At 48.5% G+C, this 25,110-nt stretch overlaps 1 protein-coding gene across 1 annotated transcript; it reads right to left on the minus strand.

Moving 5' to 3' along the window:
* Positions 1-2,232: 2,232 nt before the first annotated feature.
* selenom (selenoprotein M) lies at positions 2,233-16,415 on the minus strand. The gene is made up of 6 exons (XM_072432788.1): positions 16,172-16,415; positions 8,043-8,078; positions 7,930-7,964; positions 6,500-6,578; positions 6,191-6,409; positions 2,233-2,632 (listed from the first exon to the last, which is right to left on the minus strand). The coding sequence occupies exons 1-5, from the start codon at positions 16,271-16,273 to the stop codon at positions 6,206-6,208; spliced, it is 456 nt and encodes a 151-aa protein (XP_072288889.1). The 5' UTR covers positions 16,274-16,415; the 3' UTR covers positions 2,233-2,632; positions 6,191-6,205.
* Positions 16,416-25,110: the final 8,695 nt, after the last annotated feature.

The following is a 25,110-nucleotide window of genomic DNA, read 5'->3' on the forward strand; positions in this document are numbered from 1 at the left end:
ATGCAAAAAGTGATTCGACTCACTAGTCTACCCTATATATAGCAATTATTTAAAAAGCTGAACGATGCATATTTGAAAACGCTAGGATTGAATCATGAGGGAACCCAGCCCCATGTTGTGAACTCAAGACAAAATCGAGGTGGTTTAAGGGTAGGTTTACAAGTGGAAAGTGTAATCCAAGCTTTAGGCGCCTTGCAAGGCTCCCTTCCCGGATATTTGTGTTGTGGCCATGCTGTCCCAAGGGTATCGTCTGCCGTTCCGTTGCCGGCCTCCTGTTCCTGGTCAGATCTGAATGACACAAATTCAGGACCCAGCCAAAGAGCAGGCACTATCTCAAGAACTTCGCACCATGCTGTACAAGGGGACCATTGTTCCCGTGGTCACTCCGGAGGGGCTTTTAATCTCACGACTTTTTGGTACCAGGTTCTGGACCTCAGGGATCCAAATCTGTTTTAAGGGTGCTCCCCTTCAAGATGTTGACTGTCAGACAAGTGCTCCAGGTGATCTCCCTGGGCGACTGGTTCACGACAGTAGCTCTGAAGAATGCATATTTTCATGTCCCCATTGCACCTCCACATTGGAAGTTTATTCGCTTCGCTTCTCTTTCTTCCAGGGGGAACGCTTCCATTCGGTCTCTCTCCGTTTCCTGGAATGTTTACGAGGTGCAGCGCGACAGCCTTGCAGTCCCACTTGTAGGATCAAGGGTCGAGGATCCTGCCCTATCTGGACGACTGTCTCATTTGTGTTCCTAGTCGGGAGCATGCTCTACGGGTCTGCGGGTGAACTTGGCAAAGAGCTGCCTGGTGCTATCCTAGGTGACTACTTTTTGGGGGATGGTCCTCAACTCCCACCCTTTTGTATTCCTGCAAATGGAAACTGTTTGACACTGTTTGGGAGGATCCAGTGCACCGTGTGCGTGCTCTCTTTCCTGCAGGAGTTATCTAGTCAGGGGTGCTCTCCCTCTACCCTCAAGGTATATATTGCTGCAATCTCTTGTTGGCTCGTGGGGTGGGATAGTTCCTCTGTTGGCCGTAACCGAGAAACGTCCGTTTTTGAAGGTTGCCCGGCGTTTGCATCCACCTGCCCATTTTGTGGGACATGGGACCTTTCCCTGGTCCTGGAGGCGTTCGTGCCTCTTTCATAGATTGACCTTAAATGGCTTTTAATCAAGACTGCATTTCTTCTAGCGATGGCTTTGGTGAAGCGGGTGAATGAGCTCCATGCCTTGTCTGTAACAGACTCCTGTTTTCTTGGGCACCACAACGGCTCTGGCGTTTCCCTTTGGCCGAATATGGATTTTATTCCAAAGGTGGTTTCATCGGTTGGGCGCACCCTGCCGCTACAACAGGTACATTTTGATACTGGGTCTGCTTCTGAACACCTGTGTCCTGTCCACGCGCTTGAGACGTACATGCATTTCACAGCATTGGTACGCAAGTCTGAGAGCGTGTTGTTGGTTTGCCACACTGGATTGTTGGCGTAATCTCAGAAGCGTATGCTCTACAGGGGCAACCGCTGCCTCCTGGGACTCTCAACTTCGTGGGCTGCTTTGAATCGGAAGTCTTTGGACATGATCTGTGCGGTGGCCTCTTTGACATCCCCGAATATCTTTGCAAGATTCTACAGAGTGAATGTGGTTCTCCGGCGACACTCTTCTGCGTCCCATTGAGGTATGGTTTTGTCTATTCCTGGGGACCCTGCTGATATTCGTCAACCAGTGCTTTAAGCTCCGCCTCTGGCGGTCAGTAGGGATGAAATAGTACAAAGGTTACAACTGTAACTATTGTTCTATGTATCATAAATGGCCGCCAGGGCATCTGGTCCCCCGGAATTTTCGTGCTTTGCGAGGTCTTTAGGGACAAAACTGCTGGTGTGCCACCGGGAGGTCAAAGGTGACTTATTACATTCTTGACCTGCTTTAAGCAACAAATGTATAGCGGGAAGCAATTAATGGATCATTACTTGTTTTTGATTGTACCATTTTACCTATTTATTTTATTCTTGTAATTTTATTTTACAAAATAAACCACAAATAGATATCAGGACGATGCTCCGCACATAAGATTCTGTAGCAGGTGCGTAGGAAAAAGGTGTATGTGACGCTAAATGTACTAGGGAAACAAAAAACACTGTCTTAAGTGAAATTTATTTACAGGTGGAGAGGCAATGTTTCGGCAACTGGGCCTTCGTCCACAAATAATTAATAAATAATAAACCACAAAACCAATGACAGAACTTATGACACACTTTATTAAAATAATACAGTGTAATTTCAGGTGGCTTTCCCAGGTTAAAGGAGACATGGTGCCATTTTGGCTTTAGCATTATTTGTTTTTTTTAAATTCATATACCGGTAAACACAAATACACACAACATGTCCCCTTCAAGTACAAATCATGATAAAAAAAAAGTAAATCACAGGTCATCCGATTGCTGGTAACCCGTTGTCCTGCAGGCCACTGAGCTCCCGCGGGCCCTGCCTGACCCAAACCAGCAGAGCGTCGGCCCCAGACCTTCAGCGCTTTGTGCCTGGGGCGTCATTGGACGTGGATATGGGCGAGCGGGACACTACAGGCTAACTCAGGGTGTGATCCGGTGCTCAGGACCACACACACACACCAGGGGACGGACACTGTGGAGAGAGGAGGTGGTTTTTAGATTTAGAAACAGAGGATAGTTTGTAATGTTTTTTTTTTCCTGTAGCTCACGGACACTGGAAATCTCTGTAGATGCAGATTAAACATAGTAAATATGGAAAATTATAAATGGTCACAGGAAGCCAAACAAATTTCACATTCTGTTTAGCAGTATTGGGGAAAGTGTGCTTTATTGAGATCCTACTGTGCACAAGGAAATACTAACTGCTGGACAAACTGTGGCTGCCTGAGGCCCATCATTACCATGTGTTTTGGGACTGTCCGGTTGCTCACAAATATTGGACAGGGAATGAGGCACTTCAAACTATTTGACACAGGCAAACTACTTAGTTCTAAAATCCAGTGGAAACACAATAAATAACTTTGGAACATACATTTGGCTGCAAGACAAATGGAAAAACCCCTCCTTGAACCGACACCTTAACGTGGTGGAGGGGCGCCCAAATGATCCCAGGAGCTATGTTGTTGGGGGCTTTAAGCCCCTGGTAGGGTCTCCCGAGGCAGGTCCTCCTAGGTGACGGGTAAGACAAAGAGCGGTTCAGAAGCCCTTTATAATGAGTTCAACAGCAAGGCCAGTTGCGTCGCCCGGATTGGCGTCACCGGGGCCACATCCTGGAGCCAGGCCTGGGGTGGGTGCTCGACGGCGAGCGCCTGGTGGCCGGGTCTTTCCCTACGGGGCCCATCTCCTCGAGAGGGGCTGGACGCTCCACTTCTCTGGTGTTGCCCGCGGGGAGAGGCGGCGGGCTGGTTGGTGTGGGCTTGCTTATAGCCCCTCAGCTCAGCCGCCACGTGTTGGAGTTCACCCCGATGGACGAGAGGGTCTCGTCCCTACGCCTTCGGGTGGGGGACAGGTCTCTCACTGTTGTGTCGCCCTACGAGCCGAACAGGAGTGCAGAGTACCCGGCCTTCTTGGAGTCCTTGGGAGGGGTACTGGACAGTGCACCGACCGGGGACTCTGTTGTTCTACTGGGGTACTTCAACGCCCAAGTGGGCAATGACAGTGACACCTGGAGAGGGGTGATCGGGAAGAACAGCTTCCCCAATCTGAACCCGAGCAGTGTTAAGTTATTGGACTTCTTTGCTAGCCACGAATTGTCCATAACGAACACCATGTTCAAGCACAAGGGTGTCCATCAGTGCACATGGCACCAGGACACCCTAGGCCGGAGGTCTATGATCGACTTTGTTGTCATGTCATCTGACCTCCGGCCGCATGTCTTGGACACTCGGGAAGAGAGGGGCAGAGCTGTCAACTGATCACCACCTGGTGGTGAGTTGGATCCGCTGGCGGAGGAGGAAGCCGGACAGACTTGGCAGACCCAAGCGCATTGTGAGGGTCTGTTGGGAACGTCTTGCGGAGCCCTCTGTCAGTAGGGTATTCAACTCGCACCTCCGGGAGAGCTTCTCCCATGTCCCGAGGGAGGCTGGGGACATTGAGTCCGAGTGGACCATGTTCTCCGCCTCCATTGTTGATGCGGCTGCTCGGAGCTGTGGTCGCAAGGTCTCCGGTGCCTGTCGTGGCGGCAACCCCCGAACCCGGTTGTGGACACCGGAAGTAAGGGATGCCGTCAGACTGAAGAAGGAGGCCTATCAGGCCACTCTGGCTTGTAGGTCTCCGGAGGTCATCGACGGGTATCGGCAGGCCAAGCGAGCCACGGCTCGTGCTGTCGCAGAGGCAAAAACCCGGGCCTGGGAGGAGTTCGGGGAGGCCATGGAGGAGGACTATCGGTCGGCACCAAAGAAATTCTGGCAAACCGTCCGACGCCTCAGGAGGGGGAAGCAGTGTCTCACCAACACCGTTTACGGTGCGGGTGGAGGCCTGCCGACCTCGACTGGGGATGTCGTCGGACGGTGGAAGGAATACTTTGAGGATCTCCTTAATCCCTCAGTCACGTCTTCCGAAGAGGAAGTAGAGACCGGGGACTCGGAGGCTGGCTCATCCATCATCCAAACTGAAGTCACTGAGGTTGTTCGCAAACTCCTCGGTGGCAGGGCTCCGGGGGTGGATGAGATCCGCCCTGAGTACCTAAAGTATCTGGATGTTGTAGGACTGTCTTGGTTGACACGTCTCTGCAACATCGCGTGGCGTTCGGGGACCGTGCCTCTGGACTGGAAGACCGGGGTGGTGGTCCCTCTGTTCAAGACGGGGGACCGGAGGGTGTGTTCCAACTACAGAGGGATCACACTCCTCAGCCTCCCGGGTAAGGTCTATTCCAGGGTACTGGAGAGGAGAATCCGACCGATAGTCGAACCTCGGATTCAGGAGGAGCAGAGTGGTTTTCGTCCCGGTCGTGGAACACTGGACCAGCTCTATACCCTCCATCGGGTGCTCAAGGGTTCATGGGAGTTTGCCCAACCAGTCCACATGTGCTTTGTGGATCTGGAGAAGGCTTTCGACCGTGTCCCTCGGGGTGTCCTTTGGGGGGTGCTCCGGGAGTACGGGGTCCGGGGCCCTTTGCTCAGGGCTGTCCGGTCCCTGTATGACCGGAGCAGGAGCTGTGTTCGCATTGCCGGCAGTAAGTCAGACCTGTTCCCAGTGCATGTTGGACTCCGCCAGGGCTGCCCTTTGTCACCGGTTCTGTTCATAATTTTTATGGACAGAATTTCTAGGCACAGTCAGGGGTCGGAGGGTGTCCGGTTTGGGGACCACAGGATCTCATCTCTGCTGTTTGCAGACGATGTTGTCCTGATGGCTCCATCAAACCCGGACCTGCAACATGCACTGGGACGGTTTGCAGCCGAGTGTGAAGCGGCTGGGATGAGAATCAGCACCTCCAAATCCGAGGCCATGGTTCTCGACCGGAAAAAGGTGGCTTGCCGTCTCCAGGTGGGTGGGGTGTCCTTGCCCCAAGTGGAGGAGGTCAAGTATCTCGGGGTCTTGTTCACGAGTGAGGGAAGGATGGAGCGTGAGATCGACAGGCGGATCGGTGCAGCGGCTGCAGTGATGCAGTCGCTGCATCGGACCGTTGTGGTGAAGAGGGAGCTGAGCCGAAAGGCAAAGCTCTCTATTTACCGGTCGGTCTACGTTCCTACCCTCACCTATGGTCATGAGCTTTGGGTAGTGACCGAAAGAACAAGATCGCGGATACAAGCGATCAAAATGAGTTTCCTCCGCCGGGTGGCTGGGCGCTCCCTTAGAGATAAGTTGAGGAGCTCGGCCACACGGGGGGAGCTCGGAGTAGAGCCGCTGCTCCTCCAGAGAGGCCCCGGGGAAGACCCAGGACACGCTAGAGAGACTATGTCTCTCGGCTGGCCTGGGAACGCCTCAGGATCCCCCCGGAGGAGTTAGAGGAAGTGTCTGGGGAGAAGGAGGTCTGGGAGACCCTGCTCAGACTACTGCCCCCGCGACCCGGCCCCGGATAAAGCGGCAGAAGATGGATGGATGGATGGAATCAATGATATGTACCCTTTAGGATAATGATGAGGGAACACGGTTATAACACAACTCAAAGCCCACACACAGAGTGGCTCTCGCACATTACGTAACCTTTAACCTTAGTTTAATTGACAAAAGCTACATTTGACAAACATACCAGCAGTGTCTTCCCCTACAGGTCAGTGTGCTCGGGCTCCTTGGGCTCCGAGGCCACATCAGACTGGACCGGTGGCTCGTCTGGGAACGGGCTGTCTTTGGCAGGGGAGAACCTGAACTCAGCAGGCACCTCATCCTCTGCCTGGTTCTTCTTATAAAAGCCCAGTTTATCCAGCAGCGCGTTGATCTCAGAGCGAGTCATGTCGCTCAGAGGGAGCCGCTGGAGAGACAGACAGAGAGGCTTGATGTTGTGTTCTACTGATGAGTCAGAACGCTATCAAAATATATTTAAAGTGAGTATGTAACTCACGTCCAGTTCCTCATAGTAGTGGTTCAGGAGGACGAGCTCCGGGTCAGCTCCAGGAATGTGCTTCATCACCAGGTTATGACTGAAGAGGGTCAAGTCTCCACTAACAGTAGTTCTCATACACACGCACAAAGTTCAGCTTTGACGCTTCAAACTCCAGATTTACAACATGAATTGCATCGTGGAAGAGTTGGTTGCATAAAAACTTGTGTTGCCACCGTAGACTTGGACACCAAAACAAACATGGTCTAAATGTACTCTTAATGTTTTAAAAGAAGATCTACAATCGCATCTGAACCTGTGTTGCCAGAGCCTCTCCGTTTATGGACAGGCCATGCCCAGGCTTTTAGCTAGAGGGCCGTCTTCCCGTCTTTTGGACGGGGTATCTCGACATGTGGACGGGCATTTTCGAGGGCAAGGACGGTGTAATTTTTATTAATACATTTTAGAAAAAGGAATATCATCATTAAATCGGGCCGGGAAGCGTTTGACGACAGTCCGCCGTTGTCCGTGCCATGATAGTTGACTGTTTACAAGTGAAAATTTGCATGCTGTGCGCCGATTGGTCGACAAAGTTTGTGAGTTTGGCTCTGATTTGCTGCCGAGCTGTGGTCTGGAAAATGCCAAAGCTCCATGTTTGTCGAACCTCCACGGCCAAATACCATGTAAAATACGGCGCGATACGCCGCTCCTAAGTGGCAGAGTGTGATCCGCACAGCCGAGAGGCGCAGGCGGCGCGAGAGTATGGAAAGTCAATATGATTCAAGAGGCGTGCGGGCGCCGCTCTAGATCGCCGTGCAGTCGCCTCCGCGTTAAAAGCGCCGCTTTATTTTGTAAAAGCGTCGAAAAAAGGTCGTGATACACATAATGGCTTTCCATAGCCGGCTCGAGCGAAAATTTTAAGCCCCCGGTTGGACGGGGTGTTTTCAAATCCCAGCTAAAAGCCTGGCCATGCCTCATGGGAAGGAACTGGCAACCCAAATGAAACACTCATGTGCGGCTTATTCTGCTTTCAGATTATAGAATTGTCTTTAACCAAACACCAAATTATGACAATTATAAACACTGGACAAATTGCCAATAAGAATACATCAGCATTACAATTGGTATCAGTAAAAGCTATTGTAATGAACATGGGGACGAAGAAAGGGGCAAACCTCTCTTTAATGGTTCTAAGGTGGAAAGATTGGAATATTTAATTTTTTCAAGTTTAGTTAAAATAAGTCATATGTTCAATAAGATATAATAAAAAAGTAATTCACACTTTAAAACCATGCATACATCAAAATATATTAATATTAAAATAATACTTATTCCCCCGCGCCTTACAAAACTTTATTGTATATTTAAACCTTTGGAGTGCAGATTTGAGATACACTGTACATACAACACACAAAGCAGTCTGTGTTGAGCCTGTGGGCAGTGAAGGATACTACAGAGGAATGTCCTCGACCACGAAGGCCTTGACCTGCACACAAACACACACAGAGCAGGTTTAGTGAAAGTGTAGCTGTGACATTTGAAAGCTTGGTGTTCTAGATCTCACCTCTCTGAGCCTGTTCAGCTGTCATCCGCCACACGTCTGCAACACAATCACATGTTAAACAGAAGTGCAAGTCATTCAGCTAGCCTCACTATGTCACTAATCAAGTACTATAATATACAAATACATAAAGGTCCATTTCAGCCCAAGCCTAAAGCTTTAAGTGCTAGACTACTCATGTCACAAATCACAAAAAATAGTTAAACGGGCTGTACCAGATATGATCAAGGAAAATATCACTCCGGCACAGATATTTTGTAAGAGCAGCTTAGAATAATGTGTGCTGCCGGCATCCAATTAGAGTGTTTTAGCAGATGGTGCGCTCAGAGCTGACCATTTCAAATGAACTAAAGGATTTTACTAGTTTTGTTTCATTTTGTTGAAGTTTATAATGTTACTTCCTGGTTGGACATGCGCATCAGACGTGACATATAGGTAATTCTAACTATAGACTTAAAGTGAACTTTCACAGGGACAAGGAGAGCCACCGCCCTATCACAATCAAGGGCTCACCAGTGGCAGGAGTGGACTGTTTTGTTTTCCTTGGGGTAGACACATCCCAGGACCTGAGCTGGACACCACACACCCCTTTCCTGGTGTAAAAAGCCTGCCAGTGCCTGTACTAACCAAGATGATGAAGGGACCTGAAACTCTCACCCCGAGTGCTGAGGAACTTTAAAGGCGGTATGGACGATTTTTCGGGGATTTGAGAACGCAGGCGGAAGTGCGCATGCGCACTCCCCCGTGCGGAACGATACAACACACACGTGCATTTGTTTATTAGCGCAACGGAACGCATCGCATTGCTCGTCTCCCGTAGATTTCTGTCCACTTCTGCGTCAGCTCGAACTGTCTTTCTCCGTAGTAGAAAAAGCTTCAGTTGTAGTCATCTGGACTCAGTTTGAAAAAAAAAAAAAAACTGTGGCTGTGGCTCCGCTATGTCGATGATACTTTTGTAACAATCAAGAAACAAGAGCTGGAAACCTTCTCTGATCACATCAATGCTGTGGACCCACATATCAGGTTTACAAGAGAAGACGCTAAGGAGAATCGCTTGGCCTTTCTTGATTGTTCCACGATCAGAGGAGAGGACGGGAAACTCCAAATAGAAGTATATAGGAAACCTACACACACGGACCAGTATCTGCTCTTTGGTTCCAACCACCCACTACAGCACAAGCTGGGTGTGATCAGAACCTTACAACACAGAGCTCAAGGTGTGCCCACCAGCTCAGAGTGCAAGAAGAAAGAGGAAAAACATGTCCGAAATGCCCTCTCAGCCTGTGGTTACCCCGCTTGGGCTCTCAACAGAGTGAAGAGAACCAAGAAGCAGGACAAAAGGGAAACTGAACAGAGAAGGAAGGGTGTTTCTATCCCTTATGTGTCTGGCCTGTCGGAAAAACTGCAGAGAATTTTTAGACAACACGAAGTCCCTGTTTATTTTAAACCAGGAAACACTTTAAGACAAAAACTGGTTCACCCTAAGGACAAGTTGCCGACTCAAAAACAGAGCAATGTAGTTTATTCGATCCAATGCAGTGAAGAAAGCTGTAAAGAACGTTACATAGGTGAGACAAAACAGCCTCTACACAAGAGACTTTATCAGCACAGAAGAAATACAAGTTCAGGACCTCAGAGTGCCGTGCATCTCCATCTTGAAGCCTCTAATCACTCGTTTGAAGAGGTGAAGGTTTTAAGCAGGGAGAAAAGATGGTTTGAAACAGGAGTCAAGGAAGCTATTTTTGTTAAAAAAGAAAGACCTTCTTTAAACAGAAATGGAGGGCTAAGGTTTAATCTTCCTGTTATTTATAATGGGTTACTGAACCCCTGGAAAGGTAGAGGACCAGGACCAGTACATTTAGATGCTAATCAGGTACTCAGGGTGGTTGAGCCAGGGTCTCACAAAGACAAAGAGGTTTCTAATAGCCCATTAAGATTCTGAATAGTCTAGCTCGGTAGATACAAGGGGGGAGTTTCTGTTGAAACAAACAACTCTTTCTACTTCAGGAAGGCTCCTCCCAATGGGCGGGAACAGAACAGTATTAATATCGGAGTTCTCGATCTAAATTCTTTTATTGACAATGACTCTTGGATGAGAGTCGAAACGTCTATTTTTTTTTTTTTTTTTTCAAACTGAGTCCAGATGACTACAACTGAAGCTTTTTCTACTATGGAACACGCCTGGACGAATGAGGGATTACACCGACATGTCTTTCTCGAGTGGGTCCAGTTCGCCTCAGTCGGTCCCTCATCTGCTTGAAGAGTGGGTCCAGCTCCAGTCTCCTCGTGTCCGTCTGTCCGTCTGTGAGAGTCGGATCTCTCCTTCACTGGAACTCCTCCAGGTTTCTACGCTTTTTTCCCAAAGAGGTTTTTTTTGTAGTTTTTCCTGGCCGAGAAGGAGAGTCTAAGGACAGAGGACCCTGGGACATCGTCCCTCGCCACCACAGACATTGTCTGACTCCATCGCCACCACAGACATTGTTGATTCATTTCTCCCTGTGGCCCTCAGAGGCAACTGTTGTTGTGATTTTGGGCCTTACAAAAATAAATTGATTTGATTTGATTTCTCCGTCTTCATTTTGTCCCGTACACTGAGGGAACTATATTATGATAGATCCATGCGCTTAGGCACGCGGAAACGTGGGGATGAGTCTGACGCGGCTGCAGGTGAGCGGTAGGTGCGTTTTATGATTGATACGTGGCAGGACAAATGATTTATCCACGCCACGAGGAAATATGACAAAAAAAATTGCTGAAAAAAATCGTCCATACCACCTTTAACATAGTCTGCATCACAGAGAGCATCCTAACAGGGAGCATCACAGTGTGGATGGAGCCGCACTCGGCAGGACCACGTGGCTCTCAGGAGACTGGTTCGATTAGCAGGGAAGATCCTCAGAATGCGCCTGCCCCGTCTGAAGGACATCTACACCGAACGATGTGGACGCAGTGGCCAGAGAATAGTTCAGGAGGACACCAGCCATCCTGACCAGTGTTCTCCCTGCTGCCTTCAGGAAGGCACCATCTTCTCTTCAAAGTGAAAACTGAGAGGATGAGGAGGAGTTTCTACCCTGAAGATATAATCAGGCTCACTCCTAACTAGGGATGCATACCGCTACGACGGACCGGATCTGGACTTGTAAAAACGTTTCGGTTCAGGTCCAAAAAAACCGAAACCCAGGTGATTCGGTTCTGGACTCATTAAAAATCTACCACTCACATTCTATATCCTTTACGTTCTAGAATCTAAACCATCTTAAACCTTCCATAGATCGCGAAATTTGCGCTAGAAAAGACGTACGCGTCTTCCGCGCGGCAGAAGTTGAAGCCGGCGCGAAGATCGCTGGCTTAATTGAATCGTTTCAAGCCGCCGCGTGCGTTGCCGCTTGTGCCGCTCCGTGAGTTAGTTTAAGACGTTAAAGGAGCCGGTTGTGCTTTGGTTTGGGTGTAAATATTGTAACTTCTCGCTCAGGTCAGTAATGCTGGTTTAGTGCTCACAAGTTGTCACTTTATTTCTTGAACAGAGTTGGTTACTGTTGGCCGTAACCATGGTGATGGAACAGGAACATCAAAAACTACCTCGTCTCCCGCTATTAGCTCCGCCCCAGAGACTGCACACGCGCACTAGAGACTAGGGTCGCTACAATATGAATAAAATAACTGTTATGTTGTGGTGTGATGTAGCATTTATTTAGGTGGGTTAATGTGCAATATACATATAAATACATCTAAGTAAATACTAAGTCAAAGTAATATTGTTTAATTGCTGGATTCATTAATTGGAGCTTATATTTTGTAATAGTATTTGTATTCTACAGTTGTTAGATATGGTCTTGTGTTTAATGCTGTTAATATGATGTATTGTGTGTAGTGTAAAATATTTTCATATTCTATTTTTGATACTGCTAAGTTGATTGATTTATAGTGGTTCTAGTTGACTGTTATGCTAGTTTTTGAAGGTTTTTACATGACTTTGATGCCAATGGATCTGCAAAATTAAAGAGTGGAAATGTATCTAAAGCAGGGCCGGCCCAGCCTATAAGCGAACTAAGCAGCCGCGTAGGGCCCCGAGGCGTTAATAGGGCCCCCAATCTGGCAACCCGTTTTATGCGAAGTGCAAGCGCAGCGTGCGCCACTAATGTAGTAGCGCTGCTGGCGCGGCAGCCATAATACATCCATGGCGGCAGCGCACACAGCGGTAACATATAACGCACAAACCGCATTTATTTGTAATGACAATCTGGCAACCAAGACACCAAACCTGCGCTGATTGGGCAACTTCATTGTGCGCGAGCAGAAGAGCAAAACATAAACACAACAGAACGTGGTCCCTGCGTGGTCCTCATGTCCAGAAGAATGTATCTCCTGGTGCCGAAAAACGAAAGAAGAAACTTCTTGACGATGTAAAGAAACTGCAAACTCAACAACACTTTCCAGGTATTGAACTTCTCTTACAAAGAGACGGTTAATGCTGCTGTTTGAAACAACACGATTCTGTCACGTTAGTTCGCTCAGACTGGAGGCGACGAGAGCTCTGCCCCGCGCATAATAATATGTGTGAATGAAAGATAATAAGCTTAACATTTACTCCAGCCCGGTAGTGTGAGCTGCAGGTGAGGCCGGGGAGGGGCGTCTATGCCCCGGGTCACGAAGAGGCGGAGATCCGGTCCGGACGAGCACCGTCTCGTCCAGAACCTCTGACGTGAAACTTTGGAGTGAACAGTGTGCGGCCCCTGTCCCGGGCCCCTGTCCCGGGCCCCTGTGCAGCCTCAGTCAGAGATGAGCGGTTTGAGTTTGCGTCCCCTCTCTCTCACATCACCATGTGTGAGATCAATCGTGACTCGTGATGTCTGTTTTACTTTGACTTCTTAACGTGCAATGAGAGGAACGTAAAGGTTTATGCATGTAAGGTCCATCAGCCAATCACATCGCAGCATTGTTTCACACAGAGTCCAGTGTGTGATGTTCTGATCAGAACCAACATTTATATTGTAATTCACTTTTAATAGAGCAATAAAACATTTCAATTTATTTAAAAAGCATCATTAGACTATTTGTTATAAATTATAATACATTTATAGTGAAAAATAACCAGACATATTATGATTACGTCTGTTATATATTTACTAATTTTAATATACTATATATTTTTATATAAATGTGGCAAAGTTGCAGAAACACAGTCTCTTCACTATAGCTAGGTTTGGACCTTCAGTTCTAGTTCTGTTCATTCTCTGGGAATAACATGTTTGCACTGTCTAGATTTATCAGTGTTAATTGTTAATCAAGCAATTCTTATGCCATTTGTTTAATTTAATATAACTTGTTTTGTCACTTTAGCAAGAAGGAACAGTTGGGAGCTGTAAAAGATAAATTAGTAAGGATAACTATTAATTTTACATTTTCAGTTAAAATTAATCAATTTGATCATAATTATTTTCATAGCCAATATTGTATTGAGTAATTAAGTACACTAATGTATTAATAACTGGCTTTAGTCATTTTCTCCTGGCACAGTTTCATCACATCATCATTTTATAGCATTACAACCTCAACATTTTACTATTACTTTAGCCGGCTGGACCACATTAAAATGCACCAGAATACACGAAAAAGGTCTGAAAATCTCTGGGGGAGAGCCCCCAGACCCCCCCTGTTCATTAATTTAAACTGCTAATGTGCTAATGTGGCTGTCGACCCTTAACGCCCAAAAACATATCTGGGACGTGTGTTATTTGTACAGGGAGTAGAGGTGATGTCAGCGGAATACCAAGTTGCATTGTGGGATTTAAGTTATCAATATTTGAGCTTGTGAGGTGTTGAGAATAAACTAACTGGCAAACGGATGCCCTGGAGTTTTGGTGCGCTTTGTTAGCGTTGAAGAAAGTTCCCATATGTGAATTGTTCACTGACAATGGCAATAAAACTGATTCTGATGACGTGGTGAGGGGCCCCCAAATTTTTTTTTGCTTAGGGCCCCCTGAAGGCTTGGGCCGGCCCTGATCTAAAGGCATTAAACTTCAAGTGTGGAGAACAGCCCAGTCAAACCAGTAATACACTTGACAAACATAGTATCAGCAGAAACAGCTGCCCCAATACCAATACACAACTTGCTCTTGTTCGGAAGTTGTTCCGCTAGTAAAACACATGAATGTGTGTTAACTAGCTAGTAGCTAGTAACTTGTGATTTGTAAGTTGTAACTTCTGTTAATAAACAGTGAATAAAGCAGACAAGTTGGGTTTATTTCAGTCTGCAGTTAAGCCTTGTGTTTGATAGTCGTCCTTGTTCATGTGTCTTCAACTTAATTTAGCCAAGTGTCTTGTGTTATGCTGTTATAACATAATGCAAATATGGCATGAGTTCAGCCGGACTCATTAGGTCCGGACCTGAACCTAAACCTCTGGATTCGAATCCGGACTTGAACCTGAACGTGGGTTTAGGTCTGCATCCCTACTCCTAACACTCTCAGTATTTACAGAACACTGCCGTTTATGTCCACTGGTACAGAAGCATTTCACTATTAGTTTTTTTAACCACTAATAGTGAAATGCCTCTGTACCATATTCACCTAAATATTGAGGTACTGCAAGTCAGGATATTGGTCTGACAATACCAGTATTGTGATATTTTGATGACGTTATGCATATTAATGAGACTGCATTGTTGCCTAGATTTCAGTTTATTTCCATGTCAATGCAGGCCAAAGTTGGCCAATTCTGCCAAGACAGTAGCACCCACTTTAGGTTTATTCCTTTTGGAAACAGGCCGTACCAAAAATTCTTACCAAAGTATAAATACTTTCACTGAGAATCATTTTCAATATCAGAAAGAGTCCAAAGTAGCTGACTTATTCTATGACTCATCAAAATCTAAAAAATTCATCCATGTCATCAGTATCAGGATGTATTGTATCGTGACATGTGAATCATGATACGTATTGAGCACACCCCTACCCCATAGCCTATTTACTGGAAGTGACAAAAAATTCAATAATTAATAAATACAAGAAATTGCTTAGCAACATTATAACATTTTAGAGCCTGCGTTTGCCTCAAGTCATGATAAAAGCTGAAATGGCGTGTCTGTCTCAGGAGGATTGGGTGTGAGGACATGGAGACACACCTCAGGCTGAAGAACGAGCTCGTCTGTGTGCAGATCCAGGACTGGGCTCGAGGGTAGGGTGCGTCCACACATTTGTCATTTTGTGCACAACCTGATCCTGTACTTTACAAAGACGAGCTGCCTGACATGACAACAACAGCAGATCTGAACCAGGTCATGTGACACTCTTGAGGGACCTGCCCCGTCCACCTGAGAAACTTAGCATTTAACAAGAAACTAAATCTTGGATACGCCAGCAGCGACACTGGACTCAAGTTTAAGGTGTTTAATGTACCTTTTCATGACCACCGTTTTACCATGATCGGGCTGCTCTGCTTGTACTTAGTCAATGTATTTGTATCCGTCCCTATTCAAATAAACCATTAAATAAAATAAATAGATTTCCTACTATGCTCCACCCACCTACCACCTGTCCACCACTGTCAGCCAATCGCAGCCTGCCACCTTTGACTCTTTGACCACAAGTCCTGGTTGGGATCAGATTGGTTAAATAATGTAAACTGTAATTTGTTTAAAGAATTTTGACAATACAAAAAAAGAAAAGAAAAAAAAAGCCGTGGCATAATCTAGTCCTGGATTTAGTTAAGATAAAATAAGATAATCCTTTAATATCCACACAAGGGGAAATTTCGTTGTTACAACGCAGTAGAACAGGAGGAAAGGACAGATTATAGGAAGTTTCAAAACACACTCTTAATAGAACGACATCAAGTAAAATTCTAGATTGAGTTCTGAATTAGTCCTCGTTTTAATCCTGGTTTAGTCCTGGATACAGCCCATTTGACATAAAGAGCAGTTATACTTCTGTCACATATCATTATGAGACCAACATCTGCTTCCGACATTGTCCACGCATGCGCCGTAGACCATGTCTCCAAAAACATCACGTTCTCTAATATTTTGACCCCATTCCTCCTCTATAACGGCTCCAAACCGGCCATCCTCCACTCTCCCCTCTCCCCTCTCCGCCCCCACATGCTACTCGTTCCCCGGCCTCTGTAACGCGTACCTCCACCCGGGCTTTGGCCAGTCCCGCCAGCTTCTCCGGGTCCACGTCGTGGGCCCCTGCGGCGGCGCTCTGGATGAGGCCGAGCAGGACAAGCACCCACATGTCTCGGTTTCAGCTCCCGCGCGTGTTCCCGCTGCAACCGTGAGAGGAGAACACCGGAACACACTGAGGCGGTCACGGACGGAGCAGTGATGTCCGCGCCCGGTGCCACGTCAAGCGGTCTCCCCCTGAAGAAGCGGGGCGGAAGGAGGGGCCAGAGCGCTGATTGGACACTGGGACAGGAGCCATGAGCCAGGGGAAAGTCAAGTGAATAATGCAGGGACCGGACAGGAGGACCGGACAGGGACCGGACAGGTACTGACCACAAATGAACTAAAAAGGTGCATCTTTAGAAGAAGAGAAGAGTAGTAGAGAGAATACTGCAAATTTGTGCTCAAGTAAGAGTACATTTTAGTAGCATTTTGGATTAATATTGTATACTGTACAACATTTTTAACAAAAAATATTCTCTGAGCTCTGTTCAATCAAAGCAGGCGTTTTAAGATGTAGATGTGGAAAGAAGCAAATACAGATACAATAGGCTGATTGGGGCTGTATTTGATACATGGTTTTTGTATCTTTATACATATAATCATTTTATCATGATCTACTCAAAAAAGTATAATTACTCCAAAAATGTACTTGCTGTAATTTGAGTATTTGTAATTTGTAGCTGATCGTTTTTTTTCATTGAATTGACCTCTTTGACCAACAGATGCCCACACACATTAAACGCAGCACGTCCCGGCTCTTAAAAAGGCTTTTAACTCTTGGTGAATTGCAACCAGTATTTTGATCTGCAGATTGCTGACAAAAAGACACGAGAGACACGCCTGAGCAGGTTATAGTGAGTTTAGCACACAGCATTTTCCTGCATGAGCTTTTTCTGCCTCCACTGCAGTTCGAGCACCTCTGCCAATACCCCCCAGGTGCTGCCCGGTGGTCACATGGTTCAGTCACGAACCAACAAACAACAAACGCTTTGCTCGATAAAGCGTTCTGGTGCGCATACATTAACTTCCCGCTCAACTGATGAGCCTCTTCATAGTGACAGTTCACTGTAACAAGCAGCAGATTGCCATTTACATTTTTTTTTTCTCTCTCTAATGGTTTCATGATATTTTAGAACTTTACTTGTGTCACATGAAGTCATCAAAGAATTTATCAAAGAAACACAATAAATCCAAGGATGGGGGTAGGCAAACAAGAGTTTTCTGAGACAATACAGGATTAGTCAAACATGCAGGAATGCAACTTTGAGTAAACCTTTGTTACAACAGTGTAAACTTACACTGTTCTTACAAGGTTAAAAGGCCTTTAAAGTACTGCAAGGGCACTTGGCCTATATCTGGCACAGGACTGACCCAAGTTCTAAAGACTTTTCATAAAATAGACACATTTTTAATTTGTGCCTGACAGAAAGTCATAAGAAGTGCTCCTAGCTACTTGGCTTCATATCTGTCTTAATTGATTTAATGGCACTGGTGAAAACAGGAAGACTTTCACCAGTGGTGCTTCATTATGTCTAACTACTAATCATACATTCATCATTCATGCTGTAGTCACTGTAGGAGCTGCTTCCTTTCCACTGGGCTGAGCAGCTTCCCCCATCATAGCATGACTAGATCAGGAAGACTTGAGCTAACCCCCAAAACAGGGACAGTGTGGCCCATCTGAAACTGGTGGTTCCCTCTTCAGGCACCGCTCCTCTACACCCAGTCACCTTGCTCTCCAAACATGGACATGAGGCAGCTGGACATGAGGCAGGTGGACATGAGGCAGGTGGACATGAGGCAGGTGGACATGAGGCAGCTGGACATGAGGCAGCTGGACACGAGGCAGCTGGACCTGAGGCAGCTGGACCTGAGGCAGCTGGACATGTGGCAGCTGGACATGAGGCAGCTGGACATGTGGCAGCTGGACATGAGGCAGCTGGACATGAGGCAGCCGGACCTGAGGCAGCCGGACATGAGGCAGCCAGACATGAGGCAGCCGGACCTGAGGCAGCCGGACCTGAGGCAGCCGGACATGAGGCAGCCGGACCTGAGGCAGCCGGACCTGAGGCAGCCGGACCTGAGGCAGCCGGACATGAGGCAGCCGGACACGAGGCAGGTGGACACGAGGCAGCCGGACATGAGGCAGGTGGACATGAGGCAGCCGGACATGAGGCAGGTGGACATGAGGCAGCTGGACATGAGGCAGGTGGACATGAGGCAGCTGGACATGAGGCAGCTGGAAATGAGGCAGCTGGACCTGAGGCAGCTGGACATCTGGCAGCTGGACATGTAGCAGGTGGACATGAGGCAGCTGGACATGAGGCAGCTGGACATGTGGCAGCTGGACATGTGGCAGCTGGACATGAGGCAGCTGGACATGAGGCAGCTGGACCTGAGGCAGCTGGACATGAGGCAGCTGGACATGAGGCAGCTGGACACGAGGCAGCTGGACCTGAGGCAGCTGGACCTGAGGCAGCTGGACCTGAGGCAGCTGGACATGTGGCAGCTGGACATGAGGCAGCTGGACATGTGGCAGCTGGACATGAGGCAGCTGGACATGTGGCAGCTGGACATGAGGCAGCCGGACCTGAGGCAGCCGGACCTGAGGCAGCCGGACATGAGGCAGTCTCCTCGTGTCCGTCTGTCCGTCTGTGAGAGTCGGATCTCTCCTTCACTGGAACTCCTCCAGGTTTCTACGCTTTTTTCCCAAAGAGGTTTTTTTTGTAGTTTTTCCTGGCCGAGAAGGAGAGTCTAAGGACAGAGGACCCTGGGACATCGTCCCTCGCCACCACAGACATTGTCTGACTTCATCGCCACCACAGACATTGTCTGACTCCATCGCCACCACAGACATTGTTGATTCATTTCTCCCTGTGGCCCTCAGAGGCAACTGTTGTTGTGATTTTGGGCCTTACAAAAATAAATTGATTTGATTTGATTTGATTTGACATGTGGCAGCTGGACATGAGGCAGCCGGACATGAGGCAGCCGGACCTGAGGCAGCCGGACCTGAGGCAGCCGGACATGAGGCAGCTGGACATGAGGCAGCCGGACATGAGGCAGCCGGACATGAGGCAGCCGGACCTGAGGCAGCCGGACATGAGGCAGCCGGACATGAGGCAGCCGGACATGAGGCAGCCGGACATGAGGCAGGTGGACATGAGGCAGCCGGACCTGAGGCAGCCGGACCTGAGGCAGCCGGACATGAGGCAGCCGGACATGAGGCAGCCGGACATGAGGCAGGTGGACATGAGGCAGCCGGACCTGAGGCAGCCGGACCTGAGGCAGCCGGACATGAGGCAGCCGGACATGAGGCAGCCGGACATGAGGCAGCCGGACCTGAGGCAGCCGGACATGAGGCAGCCGGACATGAGGCAGCCGGACATGAGGCAGCCGGACATGAGGCAGGTGGACATGAGGCAGCCGGACCTGAGGCAGCCGGACCTGAGGCAGCCGGACATGAGGCAGGTGGACATGAGGCAGCTGGACATGAGGCAGCTGGACATGAGGCAGCTGGACATGAGGCAGCTGGACATGTAGCAGGTGGACATGAGGCAGCTGGACATGAGGCAGCTGGACATGTGGCAGCTGGACATGAGGCAGCTGGACATGAGGCAGCTGGACCTGAGGCAGCTGGACATGAGGCAGCTGGACATGTGGCAGCTGGACATGTGGCAGCTGGACATGAGGCAGCTGGACATGTGGCAGCTGGACATGTAGCAGGTGGACATGAGGCAGCTGGACATGAGGCAGCTGGACATGACGCAGCTGGACATGTGGCAGCTGGACCTGAGGCAGCTGGACATGAGGCAGCTGGACATGTGGCAGCTGGACATGTGGCAGCTGGACCTGAGGCAGTTGGACATGTGGCAGCTGGAAATGAGGCAGCTGGACCTGAGGCAGCTGGACATCTGGCAGCTGGACATGTAGCAGGTGGACATGAGGCAGCTGGACATGAGGCAGCTGGACATGTGGCAGCTGGACATGTGGCAGCTGGACATGAGGCAGCTGGACATGAGGCAGCTGGACCTGAGGCAGCTGGACATGAGGCAGCTGGACATGAGGCAGCTGGACACGAGGCAGCTGGACCTGAGGCAGCTGGACCTGAGGCAGCTGGACATGTGGCAGCTGGACATGAGGCAGCTGGACATGTGGCAGCTGGACATGAGGCAGCTGGACATGTGGCAGCTGGACATGAGGCAGCCGGACCTGAGGCAGCCGGACCTGAGGCAGCCGGACATGAGGCAGTCTCCTCGTGTCCGTCTGTCCGTCTGTGAGAGTCGGATCTCTCCTTCACTGGAACTCCTCCAGGTTTCTACGCTTTTTTCCCAAAGAGGTTTTTTTTGTAGTTTTTCCTGGCCGAGAAGGAGAGTCTAAGGACAGAGGACCCTGGGACATCGTCCCTCGCCACCACAGACATTGTCTGACTTCATCGCCACCACAGACATTGTCTGACTCCATCGCCACCACAGACATTGTTGATTCATTTCTCCCTGTGGCCCTCAGAGGCAACTGTTGTTGTGATTTTGGGCCTTACAAAAATAAATTGATTTGATTTGATTTGATTTGACATGTGGCAGCTGGACATGAGGCAGCCGGACATGAGGCAGCCGGACCTGAGGCAGCCGGACCTGAGGCAGCCGGACATGAGGCAGCCGGACATGAGGCAGCCGGACATGAGGCAGCCGGACATGAGGCAGCCGGACCTGAGGCAGCCGGACATGAGGCAGCCGGACATGAGGCAGCCGGACATGAGGCAGCCGGACATGAGGCAGGTGGACATGAGGCAGCCGGACCTGAGGCAGCCGGACCTGAGGCAGCCGGACATGAGGCAGCCGGACATGAGGCAGCCGGACATGAGGCAGGTGGACATGAGGCAGCCGGACCTGAGGCAGCCGGACATGAGGCAGCTGGACCTGAGGCAGTTGGACATGTGGCAGCTGGACATGTGGCAGGTGGACATGAGGCAGCCGGACATGAGGCAGCCGGACATGAGGCAGGTGGACATGAGGCAGCCGGACCTGAGGCAGCCGGACCTGAGGCAGCCGGACATGAGGCAGGTGGACATGAGGCAGCTGGACATGAGGCAGCTGGACATGAGGCAGCTGGACATGAGGCAGCTGGACATGTAGCAGGTGGACATGAGGCAGCTGGACATGAGGCAGCTGGACATGTGGCAGCTGGACATGAGGCAGCTGGACATGAGGCAGCTGGACCTGAGGCAGCTGGACATGAGGCAGCTGGACATGTGGCAGCTGGACATGTGGCAGCTGGACATGAGGCAGCTGGACATGTGGCAGCTGGACATGTAGCAGGTGGACATGAGGCAGCTGGACATGAGGCAGCTGGACATGACGCAGCTGGACATGTGGCAGCTGGACCTGAGGCAGCTGGACATGAGGCAGCTGGACATGTGGCAGCTGGACATGTGGCAGCTGGACCTGAGGCAGTTGGACATGTGGCAGCTGGACATGTGGCAGGTGGACATGAGGCAGCTGGACATGAGGCAGCTGGACATGAGGCAGCTGGACCTGAGGCAGCTGGACCTGAGGCAGCTGGACATGAGGCAGGTGGACATGAGGCATCTGGACATGTGGCAGGTGGACATGAGGCAGCTGGACATGAGGCAGCTGGACATGAGGCAGCTGGACATGTGGCAGCTGGACATGTAGCAGGTGGACATGAGGCAGCTGGACATGAGGCAGCTGGACATGTGGCAGCTGGACATGAGGCAGCTGGACATGAGGCAGCTGGACCTGAGGCAGCTGGACATGTGGCAGCTGGACCTGAGGCAGCTGGACATGAGGCAGCTGGACATGAGGCAGCTGGACATGTGGCAGCTGGACATGTGGCAGCTGGACCTGAGGCAGTTGGACATGTGGCAGCTGGACATGTGGCAGGTGGACATGAGGCAGCTGGACATGAGGCAGCTGGACATGAGGCAGCTGGACATGTGGCAGCTGGACATGTGGCAGCTGGACATGAGGCAGGTGGACATGAGGCAGCTGGACATGTGGCAGCTGGACATGTGGCAGCTGGACCTGAGGCAATTGGACATGTGGCAGCTGGACATGTGGCAGCTGGACATGAGGCAGCTGGACATGAGGCAGCTGGACATGTAGCAGGTGGACATGTGGCAGCTGGACATGGGGCATCGGTAAACTAGTAAAGACAATACATAGCACAACTTGAGGGACCTGCCCCGTCCACCTGAGAAACTTAGCATTTAACAAGAAACTAAATCTTGGATTCGCCAGCAGCGACACTGGACTCAAGTTTAAGGTGTTTAATGTACCTTTTCATGACCACCGTTTTACAGATGCAGCTCCGACTGTAAGCTCCATGATCGGGCTGCTCTGCTGTACTTAGTATAATAACATAAACCATTAAATAAAATAAATAGATTTCCTACTATGCTCCACCCACCTACCACCTGTCCACCACTGTCAGCCAATCACAGCCTGCCACCTTTGACTCTTTGACCACACGTCCTGGTTAGGATCAGATTGGTTAAATAATGTAAACTGTAATTTGTTTAAACAATTTTGACAAACATACAAAAAAAAAAGTTGTGGCATGATCTAGTCCTGGATTTAGTTCTAGTTTAGTCACGACATTAAGTAAGTTCTGGCTATACATAGCACAACTTAAAACTAAACATGGAATAAACTTCATTTTAAATGCAACATTTACAACAAGTGCTCTCCAGTCAGATAAGATAAGATAAGCCTTTATTTGTCCCACAATGGGGAAATTCCACTGTTGCAATACAAAGTAGGCACAGAAGTAAACAATAAAATAAAAAACAGAAACTTATAAAAAAAACACTTGAAGGAAAACTCTCATAAAAAACCTCTTATACTATATACTATATATATACATACTATATATATATATATATATATATATATATATATATATATATATACTATATATATAATAATAACAATAGTGACACTCTTATTTACAGCTGTTACATGGACAGAGAATATTGAAAAAACAGTATTGCACATGATTATGAAGATGAGTGACACATGTTCAGGGATAACAGTGCTTGTTGTAGAGTCTGACAGCAGCAGGAAGGAAAGATCTGTGAAACCTCTCCTTCACACAGCGAGGGTGGATCAGTCTGTCACTGAAGCTGCTCTCCAGAGCGGACAGAGTGTCCTGCAGGGGGTGAGACTCATGGTCCAGCATAGAGGTGAGTTTAGCCAGGACCCTTCTGTCCCCCACCTCCTGCACCGCCCAGGACGGAGCTGGACTTCTTGATGACTTTGTCCACACCGTACCACACAGTGCGTCACAGATAACATTAAGAATAAAACATTTAATACTAAAACCCCACAAAGACACTAGTCTGGTTCATATTTCTGTGTAAATATATAATGTTACAACGTAACACTCGCTAAGTACGAGCTCAGGAGCAGATGATCCCGATGAGAAGACACAGACGCAGTTAAATCAGCTCACACAGTCACAAAGGACAGGGGGGGCAGTAGGGACAGCTGCTATTTGTTCTTCGTTAAACTTCAAAATGTTGTGTTTTATTGCAATCCAACTCCTATTCAATGCGATATTAGTCTAATTAGTCCCGTAGTGCAGCAGACTTCGGGTGCACCGCGAGACCCCCTATTCAAAAGACGCATCACTACCGCGTTTATTTATGTGTAAATATAACATACAACATGGGCATCTGCGGTTTATGACAGGTGCGGCCCTGTTAGTTTAATGAATCATATCAAAACAACTTCCAGAAAGGTCTTGAAGTGGCACATTTGGACCAGCTGATGCTCATAAAGTCAAAGCAAGAGGCAGACGAAATCATCAACCTACACAAAGTGTACAACCAGTGGAGAAGTGAGAAGGACAGACGTGGAAAAAAGGGTAGAATTAAAGTCAAAATGTGTAAAAAAATAAATAAAATAAAGTTACAGGAATTTATACTGTATCACAAGCTACAGCACATGTCATTGAGTCATTTTAATGTGAACAAAATGTCTCATTTTTTTCCAGAACAGGACCCTCAGCCAGGCCACAACTGGACCCTCAGCCAGGCCACAACTGGACCCTCAGCCAGGCCACAACTGGACCCTCAGCCAGGCCACAACTGGACCCTCAGCCAGGCCAAAGCAGGACTCTCACACATACTATATATCTCATGAACAACATGATTTTTGTATTTTTCATTTTAAGTGGGCCAAATTGCTTGTAATAAACGTAAACTAATGAAAATGCTGATGTAATTTTATTCTTTCAATAAGCCATATAACTTGCTATGATCCAAGGTTTTGAAGAAGCGTGATACTGGTGTGTGGCCACAGGGGGCACATCTGATGTTGCTCAAAAATTAGAGGGTTGTTGTTGTTGTTGTTGTTGTTGTTGTTTTATGGCGGTTGGCATCCGAGTGTTGCATTACCGCCAGACTTTATTCCTCAGACGTTTCGTAGTTGTTGTTGTTGTTGTTGTTGTTTTATGGCGGTTGACATCCGAGTGTTGCATTACCGCCAGACTTTATTCCTTAGACTTTGACGTAGTCCTAAAAGTTCTTCTTCCAGTGCCTTGACTTCCAGTGCTTTGTTGTTGTTGTTGTTGTTTTATGGCGGTTGGCATCCAATTGTTGCATTACCGCTGTCCTCAGACTCTGTCGTAGTCCGTAAAAGTACTCCTTCCATTGCTTTGGTGTTACAAAGCCCATGAGGTCATGATATGTCTTTGTGACTAGAATAGTCACAAAGGAGGGCACCGCAGTTTGCCGTTCAAGCGCTCATCGATAAGCACTCAGGTGATGTGTTTATTTATACAGACGGGTCTAGGGATCCTGAGAGTGGGCGTACTGGCGCCGCTTATTTTGTGCCTGACCTGGGGCTGGCGGTCAAGAAGAGGTTGACAGATCGCCTTTCTGTT

This window comes from Eucyclogobius newberryi, unplaced genomic scaffold, assembly GCF_026437365.1.
Source record: "Eucyclogobius newberryi isolate DKJ021-1_F unplaced genomic scaffold, fEucNew1.0.hap1 SCAF_6, whole genome shotgun sequence".
Taxonomy (NCBI): domain Eukaryota; kingdom Metazoa; phylum Chordata; class Actinopteri; order Gobiiformes; family Gobiidae; genus Eucyclogobius; species Eucyclogobius newberryi.